Consider the following 12941-nt stretch of genomic DNA (forward strand, 5'->3'; position numbering starts at 1 on the left):
GGCTGGAGTCGTGGAGCCGAGCGCCGCGGGTGGTGGGGACCGAGCGCTGCTCCCCGCGGAGGCGCACGGCCACCGGCCCGAGAGGAGGTGCCTCCCCCAAAAAACCGGTGGGGGGCTTCCTAGCGGCCTCCGCCCAGGCTGCAGAGAGCCTGCTCTCAGCCTCCGCTAGGCTCCTTCCCTTGTGGGAGGGCGAGAGGGAAAGAGGGAGGAGAGTAGGTGGGGGGAGGAGGCAGCTGGAGAGAGAGGGGGCTCTGCGCCAACCGCCCGCGGATCCAGCAGCTCCTCCGGGAGGACGAGCGAGCGAGCGAGCGAGCGAGCGGGCGAGCGAGCGAGCGGGCGAGCGAGCGAGCGGGCGGGCGGGGGAGGGCGCGCCGAGGCTCGCTCGGGAGAAGTGGCCGCCGATGACGGCAGAGGTGCAGCCAGCCCCGCGCGCGCAGCCCCCTCCCCCTTGCCCTCCTCCCCCTCCCCCTCCTCTTCCTCCTCCTCCTCCTCCTCCCGGCTCGTCGGCGGCGCAGAGCAGCAGCGGCAGCGGCGGCGGCGGCAGCAGCCACCCGATGTCTTCGGCGCCCGAGAAACAGCAGCCACCGCACGGCGGCGGCGGGGGAGGCGGCGCGGCCATGGACCCCGCGTCGTCCGGCCCGTCCAAGGCCAAGAAGACCAACGCCGGCATCCGGCGCCCCGAGAAGCCGCCCTACTCATACATCGCGCTCATCGTCATGGCCATCCAGAGCTCGCCCACCAAGCGCCTGACACTCAGCGAGATCTACCAGTTCCTGCAGAGCCGCTTCCCGTTCTTCCGCGGCTCCTACCAGGGCTGGAAGAACTCCGTGCGCCACAATCTCTCGCTCAATGAGTGCTTCATCAAGCTGCCCAAGGGCCTCGGGCGGCCGGGCAAGGGCCACTACTGGACCATCGACCCGGCCAGTGAGTTCATGTTCGAGGAGGGCTCCTTTCGGCGGCGGCCGCGCGGCTTCCGAAGGAAATGCCAGGCGCTCAAGCCCATGTACAGCATGATGAACGGGCTCGGCTTCAACCACCTCCCGGACACCTACAGCTTCCAGGGCTCCGCCGGCGGCCTCTCGTGCCCGCCCAACAGCCTGGCGCTGGAGGGAGGTCTGGGCATGATGAACGGCCACTTGCCGGGCAACGTGGACGGCATGGCTTTGCCCAGCCACTCGGTGCCCCACCTGCCCGCCAACGGCGGCCACTCGTACATGGGCAGCTGCGGCGCCGCGGCGGCCGGCGAGTACCCGCACCACGACAGCTCGGTGCCTGCTTCCCCACTGCTGCCCGCGGCCGCCGGTGGGGTCATGGAGCCCCACGCCGTCTACTCAGGCTCCGCGGCCGCCTGGCCGCCCTCTGCCTCCGCGGCGCTCAACAGCAGCGCCTCCTACATCAAGCAGCAGCCCCTGTCCCCCTGCAACCCCGCGGCCAACCCCCTGTCCGGCAGCCTCTCCACGCATTCCCTGGACCAGCCGTATCTGCACCAGAACAGTCACAACGCCCCAGCTGAGCTGCAAGGTGAGTGGGGAGGCTGAGCTGCCCCAGTCCCGAGGGGAGGCATCTGTGAGTGCACCGCAGACCCGGCCCCCAGAAGCTGCTGACCGCCCCGGGCCACAGCCTGCGGCCACTGCCGTGGGGTGCCAAGCCCCATGCTGTGGGGAGGCATCAGCTCCCCAGGGTGTCTCTCAGCCCCACCTCCCCCCATTTGAGGGGCGAGTGCAGCCTGGAGCCCCCAGTATAGACTAAGATGTCGTCTTCTTTTCTGTTTCAACTCCCAGCTGCTGGCTGCCCCAGCCTGGCCAGGTAGGCCCCATCCTCACCAAAGACTTATTAGACTCCAATATTCTAAGTCCCCTCAGGTCCCTTAGCCCCCTCACACCTCAGCAAGTTCCCAGGATGGAGCCAGGCCCAGCCCCGGACAGCTGGCTCACTCTCCCCAGTCGCCCCAGAAAAGCTCTGCTCTGAGCCGGGCAGGACGGAAGAGTTAGGCCCAAAGCCGGCCGGGCTCCACACTTGCTCAGAGGCTCAGAGGCCGGCCTTTAAGGAATCAGGCCTGGGGCACGCGAACATTGAGTCGGGGCATTTTATGGTGACAGAGGCAGAGAGGGGACCCGATCGAGGGTCAGAGTTGCAGGCCCCCCGCACACACTGTTTCTCAGGAGCCAGGTTTTCAGGTCTCCAGGTACCGCCCCACCCGCAATCCTCCGAGAAAGAAGGTGCACAGCAATCTTCCCCTCTGAACCTTCCATCTCGGCACCCACTAGCAGCCTTCTGGGCCTGGTTCTGAGAAGAGCTTGGAGTGATCCAAGCAGGGGCCTGTCAGGAGTCAGCTGTCAGCAGCCTGTGGGAGGGAGGAGCCGGGCCTGGAGGCTGGAGGGGCCCTCTGCACGGGGGTTGCCCAGCTTGGGCGGCTTCAAACTCCAGGCGGGCTCCAGCTGTCCCAGAGGCTCGGTTCTCCTAAGGGCCCTTCCTCTGGAGAAGCCACCCTTGGCCCCCGTGTTGGCCCTGCCGGCCTGGCTGGCTGCTCTGGGGCCGCCGCAGCCTTTGGGGTTGGAAGGTGCCCGCCCAGCGCCAGGCACAGGCCCCAGGCTGCCCTGAACGTGGAGGCCGCTGGACCTTCTCTGCTGGCGCATCTCGGCCCCCCTCACCACTTCCCCGTCAGCCTCTGGAAGCCCCCGGCCCAGGCTCGGTGTCCAAGGTGGGAGAGGCCCAGGCAGCGGGCACTCAGGGGAGCAGGGATCCTTGCCAGTGTCTGGGGATCTTCCCTTTGGGCGCCGGCCCTACGGAGACCGGGAACTCGGACATGGGGAGGCGCTGTAGAGGGGAGGCCTCCAGCCCTGCGCCCGAGCCGGGCAGGCCTGCCCCGTGCGCCCCTCGGGTAAAGGCGCTTCTCCACCTGGAACTCTGGCCTCCGGAGGCTAACCCTTTTAACGTCCCCTTTCCTGTCGCCTTGCCCTGCAGGCATCCCGCGGTATCACTCGCAGTCGCCCAGCATGTGTGACCGAAAGGAGTTCGTCTTCTCTTTCAACACAATGGCATCCTCGTCCATGCACTCAGCCGGCGGTGGCTCTTACTACCACCAGCAGGTCACCTACCAAGACATCAAGCCGTGCGTGATGTGAGGCCACAGCCCCCGGGGCCCTCCGGGCAGGGGCTGGCCGGGCACTGGGACTTCGGAACCCATCGCCAGAAACTGCTTTATTTTCGAGGTATAACCGTCGGCAGAAGAAAAGGGTTTGACCCCTCCCCGACCGGATTATTGGGGAAAGGAATCCCCAAGGCAAAGACGGAGCCCCGCTGTCGGCACCTCCCCGCCACTCCCTCAACAGTTTCTTTAAAATGGTGGTGGTGGGGCCGGATCTGACTGCAGCTGTTGAAAAATAAATATCTATTTTTGATCCTATTGAAACCGGCTGAGAAGGTGCTGTGTTGGGGAAAAACCCTCAACATCTAAACAGGCATTCTGCTGAGGTCTCTCCCCCTCTTCCCCTCCAATGGCAAAAGTCGGGGAAGGAGAAAGGCAAACATGTGAGACCGTCTTTATCAAATACTTTTATTTTTTGGTTGAGTATTTATCTTTTTAATTTTTTTTGAAAGAATGTCTTGGAATGCGCGTCTCCTTTCAGAGCCATCTTTTGCAGGGAAGGGGGGGCAAGAAATCGCCTTCTCCCTCCCCACCTCAGAAGTCCTCCGATCAACCACAGGTGGATCCTTGTGCGAATAACTTGCATTTCTGAAGCCACTGCTCGTCTTAGGAAAGAAACCAGAAGGAGCCCAGAAGCGGCGGCTCTCGGGCCTCTGCTGCCGTCCCCCTCCACCTTCCTCTCCTTCCTTCTCTTCAGTGATTTTGGTTTGGTTTCTAACTTTATTTTGACTTTTTTGGTGGGTGTTTTTCTCCCGAGACCTGGCTGTCTCCTGATCTCTACTGTAAACCTTCTGGTGGGAGAGTGAGGAAAACACGGCGCCGCGGGGACCGGGAAGGCCCGCTGAGCGCTCGGATTCAGGATTGCGGTGACGCAGAAAGGTTAAGGCACTTTTAAAAAACGATAGCAAGGCTCATCCTGTTATTTATTCTACTTTCTTTCCCTAATAATCGAAACACCGCATAGGCTCCTCCGTTTATCAGTATTAATGGTGTAACTTTGTTGGCAATATTTGCCGCGTAGATTTTTTTTTTTAGGTATCCATTGTAAATTTGAAACTAAGTCCGATCTGTGTAAAGACAAATTTCCATATGTTTTATATAAATAAATAAATATATATATATAAAATGAAGGACCCCCCCCCTTTTTTTTAGTATTTTGGCTGCTGGGGTGCAGCGTCTGGGACACGTATTTTAAATTTCCTTCTGCACTGTATAAAAATGACAATTTGAGGATGTTTTTGCCTTTTGTGTATTTTTTCCTAAAAAAGAACAAAAATAAAAATGTATAACGTTTGTACATGGCCTTTAATATTGTATCAACTAGAAATAAAATCGCATGAGTATTTCATTGGGATTGCAGAATATCTTCCAAATACAGACAGAAAAGAGCCTGGGATATCTAGCCTTTTTTTTTTTTTTAATTTAAAGTATGGATGATTCTTAATACTTTTTTCTTCTTTTTTATTTCTTGGCTAATCCTTCTCTTTTCACTCTTCATTTCACGCTGAAGTGAAATCTGGACAAGAGTAACTCTTTTTCTTGGCTTCTGTTTTTTAAGAAGAGCCCTCTGCCCCTCTAAATGTCATTTCTTGTTTTAAAGAAATAAGCAAACATTTAAAGAAAAACTATAGTTGTCCCTCCCCCAGGGAAAAAACATATATATATGTGTGTGTGTGTATATATATATGTATACATGTAAAATATTTTACACTTTTGTTTTGGCCACTCCAAGACCAATGAGAATTGTACTTTGAGTTTCAGACTTTACTGTTCCCATATTCCAGCTGTTATAAATCATGGAACATCTTTTAAGGGTTTTTTTTTTTTTTTTTGGTAGGATTTTTTTTTTTTTTTTTTTTGTGCCCTGCACTTGGTTTTCCCCAATGGAGAAGCGAGTAAAATTTGAGCAGGAAAAAGGCTGTTGGTGGGAGAGCAAGGTGATAGGCATGTTTCCAATCTGCTTACATTTCCCCCTAAATCATTAGGGGAAAAATCCATTTTAAAAAGTCTGTCTCCCCTACTGACCCTCTTTCTATTCCAATTCCCAGCTACCTAGGAAAACAAACACAATAAAGTCACATTGTCGGTGCAGCCGTTCAAGACCCACCGCAGTTTCTCCGCATCGTGGGGTCGTGAGCCTCTGAACCTGGTTCTTCTCAAATTTGACATTCTGGACGTGAGGGCAATTTCTCCGGTGCTCTGTTACATCAAAATTATCAATAAACTCGCCCAGGCAATTAATGCCCCAAACTAACAGCTGTCTATAAAACCGAGATAAAGGGCACAGGAAAAAGCCGGCGACTCCGTCCCTCGGAGTCTTGGGCGGCCGAAGCGGCGGGCCCGGGTCTCCTGGGCAGCGGGCGGGGAGCAGCTTCACGGAGGGCGGAGGAGGCACTGTCTTCCGGGGCAGAGGCCACCTCTCTGCACCCCCTGCCTCCCATCGGTGCCCAGAACGGGGCCAGAGAAAAGCCCCCAGGCCTCCAGTGCAGGAACGTCGCGGTGGGGCTCCAGACAACCTTGGCAGGCAGGCAGGCAGGCAGGCAGGCAGGAGTGGGGCCCCCTACTTCCTCCATCGGAGCCTGCGCCCCAATTAGGATGGAGGCTCCGGGGAAGTGGGGCTGATTAGGAGAAACCCAATGCCAGCCCAGTCGGCGCGCTCCCTGACTTCTCGGGCAGCGTCTCCAGTCCCCGCACCCACTCCCTTGGCCCCTTGGTGTGCCCTGGTAGCACGTGGCTTTGGCGCCGCTGGACCAGAGTGGGGGGTGGGGGGTGGCGGCGAACTCAGGTCTCCTGTTCATCTCCCCCGGAGCGAGCGCCTTCATTTCAGCAGGATCTCCCGGCGCGCTCACGTCCCGGCCAGGCCAGGTGGGAGGCACCCAGAGGGGCCTGTGCAGGAAAACCAGCCCCGGGGAGCCCAGGGATCAGGGATGGGCCTGGCCTGCCTCGGGCCTGGCCTGCCTCGGGCCTGACCTGGAGCCTGCGGATGACAGCAAAGTCCAGCCTTCCCCGCGGAGAGAGTCTGGCTCCAGGCACACCCGAAAGGGCCAGATTCTACAGGCATAATTGCCTCCACGACCAAGATTTCACGAAGCCGCCCGCTGCCCCTGCGCAAGACCACGTTCGCTCGAGTCTTCCCCAAGGCCCATTTCGGCCTGGCTCACACAGGGACCACGGGGATGAAGCTCCCACCACCGTGCCAACACAAAAGCGTGCACAGCTTGTGCAAGTTACCAGCTTAAAATGCAAAGGCGCTTCTGAGTCCGGTGCAAAATCACACGCCCTGGGTGCATAAAGGGGTATCATTCTAGCTTAGGGACATTTTCGAGAGAATTAATTCAAAAGTTCTGCACACATCTTTAGGGGGTTTGTCCTGGAAAAATGCAGTCAAAATACCCCAAGGGTATGAATACTCCCCAAAACAATAGGCCAGGAGGTGGGGAAGCGGCAGGATGTTCACCATAGGGCTTCTGTTGGTGGATTACACCTCCCTTGGCAGTTCTCTGCAGGGGTCCGACGGCTCGGACACAACTGAACCTCGGCTGCTGGCCATCGCAGCCCCAAGCGGCAGCAGCAGCGGCGCCTTGGCGCAGTGTCCTGGCTCCCCACCCCCTGGCAGACGGGAGCTACAGGCCTGGCGACCAGTCGGAACTCAGGCTGCGTGCTTCCCAAGGGAAAGTGCTTGCCTGGTCCTGCCGTTTTCTTTGCCCTTTGGGGCTGGAGGGCTAGGGACGGGGAGTGGCGGGGGGGGGGGCGTGTACTGAAGGCCTGGCTCCCCGCCTGCAGCTCTCCTGGAAGCAGTGCAAAGATGGAGCTAGAGTCCCAGCTCCAGCGCCACTTGACCTGGGCGAGACATGTTACCTCGGAGCCTCGGTTCTCCTCACCTCAGTGGTCAGTGAGGCGACACCTGTCAGGAGCAAGAGGACAGCCTAGCTCCAGGATGCCCAGCCAGGAATGGCTATGAGAGGCAGGCATTTCTTATCCTCCTCCCCTAGAGAGTGGGGTGGGTGTCAAACAAGTTGCAAGAACCCATATTTACAAGGCCTCCTGCTCAGGGACTCGGGCATCCAGCTTGGGAACCACTGGACACCCCATCTTCCAGTATGACGCACCTGGACTTTCCCTCCGTTCCCAGGGAGAAGGAAGACGTCCCAGTTGGCTCCAGAGATGGAATTCCAAAGTGGGGTTGAGTCAGGGGTTCCGATGTGGACCCTCCCCAGGATCTCCTAACCCTGTGCTCAAGGGCTTCACTTCTGAAGGTGGTTCTCAAGAATGAGGCCCAGGAACTGCCCTCATCAGAAATACTAGGGGTGTCTGCTCAAACTGCAGATGGGGGCAGAGGCAGGGGCAGGTGCTGAGAGTCACTGGATTAGAATCTCTGGAGGTGGGACCTGGGAATCCACAGGCTCACAGATTTCCAGGTGGTCCTGATGGGTGCTAAGTTTAGAGTCTCTCCTCCAGCATTCTCTGGGCTCCTGAGAAAACCCCGGTGAAGGAGTCTCATTGTGGCCTCTGCTGCCCCCTCCCGCCCAGTGGCCCAGCCAGCTTGTGACTCTAAGCAGCAGCTGATGGAGGGCACTTGGCACCCAGGCGAGCAGACACAGGGCTTGAGTTTGTGCAGGAGGCGCCTTGTGCTGGCCACGTGGCCGTCCTCTTTACACACCACCTCTGTTCACCTTCTCAGCAGCCCTCTTAGACAGGTCCTACAACTTACTGCTCCCGATTCCAGATGCAGAAATGAGCTCAGAGAGGTTAGGGGACTTTATCAAGACACTGCTGGTAAGAGGTGGAATTTGGACTCAGACCCAGGACTTTCTGACCACAAAGCCCATGTCCCTAACCACTGTGCCCCATGGCTCCTGGACACCCGTTTTCCTCCAGCCATGAGGCCTAGTGAAAAAAGAGGGAAGTTGAAGTGTGGTCCGTGATCCAGCCTCTGCCAGCCTCCTGCCTCTGCTGGGGAGATGGCAATGGGCAGGGGCAGCACAAGGGACTGGGGTCCCTCTGAACCCCCTGCCTCCATTTGGATGGGGTGGGGAGGCTCTCCTAGCAGCCCCAGCTCAGACACCTGACTTTCACCTCCTCTCTGGGACAATGAACCTGGTTTTCGTAGGTTCCCACCATGGACCTCCATGAGAGATCCCTCCACTTCCTTGAGCCCCTTAGTCCAACGGAGAAAAACTCAAACAAAAGTTGAAGCTCAAGGCAAGAGAGGCCAGCTGGGGCACTATATGTGGCTGCGCCCTCCTGCTCTGCCTCTGGAATCTTCTGGGTACCAAGAGCTCAGAGTTCTGGGCTGTTTTAAGGAGGGAGGCCCTTGTTCAGCATCTCCCGCTGGCAAGCCACGTCCACTCACGATGGCGCACTGACTTATTGTGGGACGGAGACAAATCATGGGCCCTTAACAACTGTACTGATCTCTGTGCTTTGGGGATGGGCAGGGGAGGAGGGACAACTGACTCTGCAAGTGTAAAATGCCGCCGGCACGAAACACAGGACAGAGGAAGAAGCTGGCACAGATTCACTCATTCAGGGACACTGAGTACCCACTACCCTCTGCCACTGGATCAGACAAGATTCAGCAGCTGACACACCCCTGCTGACACAGGTCAACAGACCAGTGCACTGTTTCCAGCATCAGGATACTTGGGGTCGGTCGTGTCAACACCCTGAAGAGGCAACGTCACCAAGGCCAAGGCAACCCAAGTCCCCGGCGGAGGCAGAAAGCTGGTGCTGTTCAAGACCCCCGTGTGGTCATTGTCACCAAGGTCCCCGCCAACTCTTACAGCGCGGGCTGTCTGAGGACGCCGGGAAGGGCGAGCCTGTCCAGAGTGGACAGAGGCGCTGGGGCCGGGTGTAGGCCGTGCCCTGCGGCTGATTTCCTGCAGTTCACTGTGTCAGTGGGGTGGCAGCCCAGGGAGAAACGCTGCAGCTGGATAGTGGTCTGAGGAGTAACGGTGGTGATAAGCCTCGCCAGGCTTACGTCATTAAAACCACGGCATCACACCAGGGAGGAGGCACGGGCTCCGTGAGTCCTGCTGTGTCAGCGTTCACGACCACAGGGCATGCCGGGCCCTCAGATGTCCCCTGGAAAAGGAGACGTTTCTGTATTTGGAAATTTCCACCAAAGCAAGCCCCATAGTTCAGCACACCGTGTTTCTGGGTCCTGCTGTAACACCTTTGCGTGGTCACAGCTTGGGGTGAAGCAGGGAGGGCTGGGCCATCTCTGTCCAAATGGTCAGAAGCCTTCCCTGGGCAGAGAGATCGGGGCAGGGGACCCTCCCTGGGAGAGGAGGCAGCCTAGCATCTGAACGGTCCCAGGGATCCCGCCCCTGGCTGTTTCTGAGGGGGCAGCGCCACCTGCTGTCCACCTCGCCGTTTTTGTTGGGACCACAGCAGGGACCCACTGAGGAAAATTGATTTTGATGTTTCAGGCCCTCTGACCTTTGCTAAGGGGCAGCTGGCGTTTTACGGGAGAGAGCCAAACTAAATGAATTTACTCTTTTCCTAATTACACAAATGATAGGGCTTATTCAAAAGAAAATAAATAAACTGTAGAAAGGTGAAAGGAAGGAAGCAAACATGGCTTCAAACCCACCCCTCGAGACAGTGTGTCGGCTCCAGGAGACGTCTCCCTGCACACACGGAGACCTCCCGACCCTGGAGAAGCAGACGACGAACCCAGGATTGAGACCCTGGGAGTCAGAGGGCCCGAGTCTGAGTCCCAACTCCACTGCTTCCCAACTGTGAGCTCGGGCCGGTGCCTCCCCACTATGCCTCAGCTTCCCCATCTTTAAAATGGGGGTGATGGTAGGAGAACTCCTCTCAAAGGATTGATTAGAAAATCTATGAAGGGCTTACAGGTGAAGAAACCGAGAGGGCAAGCACTCCGCCTGAGGTTGCACAGCAAGGACCCGTCGGAACTGGATTCACTGCCAACCCTGGTGGGTGTGGCTTCAACACCATGTGCCTCCACCACTAAGTCAATTGTCTCTGGTGTCCCCATGGGCCACTGTGGCTCCCCGCTGCCTCGGAGGCCTGTTGGTAGTCAAGAGATGATGACGGACAGGCTTCTCCCTTGATGGTGGGGAGAGGCCCTGGGACTGAAGGCCAGCTCTGCCGTGTGACCTGAACAAGTCGGATAACCTCTGGGAGCCACATCTTTCTCACCTAGAAAATGGGAACGTAACACCACCTGCTTCATGGCATTCTTCTAAGGGTTAACTGAATTAATCCACCCTCCGAGGCAGGCAGGGATGTTTAGTTTGCTCACAACTCAGCACTTCAGGGTCTGAGTTTATTGCTTCCAAAACATCCAAAGTGCAAAATGTCCACATTACATGGTCACATGTCAGCTCCCATTATAACTTTTGTGATTTATGGACGTCGGAAATAAAGAATTCCATTCACAAGAAGAAGTCCTGCCCCACTGGAGGAACAGGAGTGTGGGTTCCGCTATTTAGAAGACTCTGCTTGTCTGAAAGATCGCCCAGGCAGTCTCCAGTGAAAACCTAGGATGACGACAAGGACCGGCAAAGCAAGTGGGACTCACAGGGGAGGGTGTGGGGGGGGGAGAGGGACAAGAGGGGCTCTGCCACGCACCAGGGGACAAGCCATCACAACTCGGTGCCTCAGGTGCCTCATCTACACAGGCAATAAAATACGGGGCTATTTCAAGCAACAGAGGGGAAGCTGGCCTGGTGACCCTCAGACTGAGGGCTTCCAACAGGGGCAGCTACCTAGTGACGTGCAGATCAGAATTGAAGGCAGCACGACAGATGCAACTCAGAGAGTGGACAAAACCCACCGCCCCCTGCCTGGAGACTCTCCTGCAGGCTCCTGAACTGAGCAGATCCGGCCCCAGGGGTGTCTCTGCCACTAGCATGTGTGCGCCTGGGGGTATCACCCCACCCTGAATCTCTCTTCTAGAAAATGACCCGGTTTTGTGTGCCTCTTTATACCTTAGGTGGCAAGGTGAAGGCGACCCACAGTGAAAGAAGATACACAGATAACTCTGGCCTAGACTACAATCAGCTACAACCCGACTCCTGGCTTCACTACCAAAGCTGGGGGACTGTGGGCAAGTTACCCGTCTGTGAATAGGGACGTCTCTCAAAAGCGACCGTGAGGATCAGGTGAAATTATGCATTTGCGTATCTATAGAATTTGTATTTCTAAATTGTATCTTCAGTAATATATGTGTATTTATAAATACATCATATAATTCATATAGTAACGTTGTTTTAATATAAATGAAATTATGCAACTGATTATTAATGAAGAACAAATCACCCTCTAAACTTAAAGCGGCAAAAAGCATTCATTTCACTCCTGACTGAAATCTGGGCAGGGCTCAGTGGAAACAGCCCTTGTCTGCTCCAGGAGGCATCAGCTGAGACGGCTCACATGGGCTTGGGGACCCACCTTCAAGATGGCACACCCACGAGGATGGTGAGGTGGTGGTACTCGCTCCTCTGTCAGGCCTCGGCCCAGGCAGCTCGGGCTTCCTCACAGCGTGGGGACCAGGCTCTGCGGACAAGTGTCCCGAGAAGAGGAGGAAACTGCTGGGTCCTCGGTCTCCTCATGCAAGCCAGCAGTGTTCACCCAGCTGCCCCAGAGCCCAGATTCAAGGGTATCTGCACAGACCCCTTCTCTCAGTGGGGCTGTTGAAGAACCTTGGGCTAACACTTTACAACTTCCACAGCATTTTAAACAGCTCAATAAATTTGAGCCATTATCATCAGGAGTGAAGACAGAAGACGATATCACCAGAAGACAGAAGCCAACCCAGCTGAGGTTGGCACCCCACCCTCAGCTGCAGGACAGCTGGGGGCTCAGGTAGGCAGCGCCCGTTAAAGAATACTGCGGGAGGTGACTGTAAATTCACCTACACACTAATCTCTTCTTCCTGCTTTTACGTATGGAGTTTCGTGTAAGATTTATTTTGAAGACAGACTTCCCCAGGATAGCCCTGCCCCAACCCACCCCCGAAAAAATCCATTTTGAAAATGACTATGGAGTCCACAGTATCTGTTGTATTTGGAACATTGGTTGGGTTAGATCCAGATACAGGGGAAGTGAGGTTAGCAATTCCCATTCAGCTCTTTCTGCTGAGTGCAGGGGCTGTGAGAAGCAGAACTGAAGTTTTGGAAGAGTCCTCTGCAAGCCTCCTGGGAGCCTGTGGGGGGACGCAGGTAGTAATAGGTGGCAATGCTCCCCAGGGAAACAAGAGGTGAAGGGAAGGATCCTGTTTTGCTCCTTTGGCAAAAAGGCAGAAAGCTTCATCTCCTAACGATCATCTGGCCCCAGTTCCTTAAAATCCAGTGCAAAGGTTTCTCAGGCTTGGCCAGTAACGGTGCTGGGATGGACTGTTGATGTCTGCTGTGGGTGTGGGTGTGGGTGTGGGTGTGGGTGTGGATGGACAGTTGGATTTGCCCCATGTTTACCATCCCTGGACCCGATTACTGTTTCTTTTTAAATGTTGCTCTCATCTGACATTTTATCTTCTCTTCAATCTCTCTCTTCACCAAACATAAACTCTTTTGTGGTTTTAGCTAGAGGGGCTCTCTTTTCTTGGATAGTTTTATTCTCAGCCTTTTCTATTTGCAGTCTTGTGTCATCGTGTTTCTTTCTCCTCATGCAGCATCTGGGGGAGGTCTGTGTGCGTCGCTGGATGGGAACCAGGAAGGGCCAAATGATGGCCGAAGGACAATGGGAGGGCAGACCTACAGAACCCCTCCCCTAAGAGTCTAGGAGGACTGGCTCCCACACGCCCTGGCAGCTTAGGGGCTGCCGG

General features: G+C 56.2%; 1 protein-coding gene across 1 annotated transcript; it reads left to right on the top strand.

Annotated features, from left to right (window-relative positions):
- Nucleotides 1-539: 539 nt before the first annotated feature.
- Nucleotides 540-3209, top strand: FOXF1 (forkhead box F1). Its single transcript, XM_059904706.1, has 2 exons — nt 540-1521; nt 2965-3209. Exons 1-2 carry the CDS (start codon nt 555-557, stop codon nt 3123-3125), a joined length of 1128 nt encoding a protein of 375 aa, XP_059760689.1. The 5' UTR covers nt 540-554; the 3' UTR covers nt 3126-3209.
- Nucleotides 3210-12941: the final 9732 nt, after the last annotated feature.

Source organism: Balaenoptera ricei, chromosome 19 (genome assembly GCF_028023285.1).
Source record: "Balaenoptera ricei isolate mBalRic1 chromosome 19, mBalRic1.hap2, whole genome shotgun sequence".
Classification (NCBI taxonomy): domain Eukaryota; kingdom Metazoa; phylum Chordata; class Mammalia; order Artiodactyla; family Balaenopteridae; genus Balaenoptera; species Balaenoptera ricei.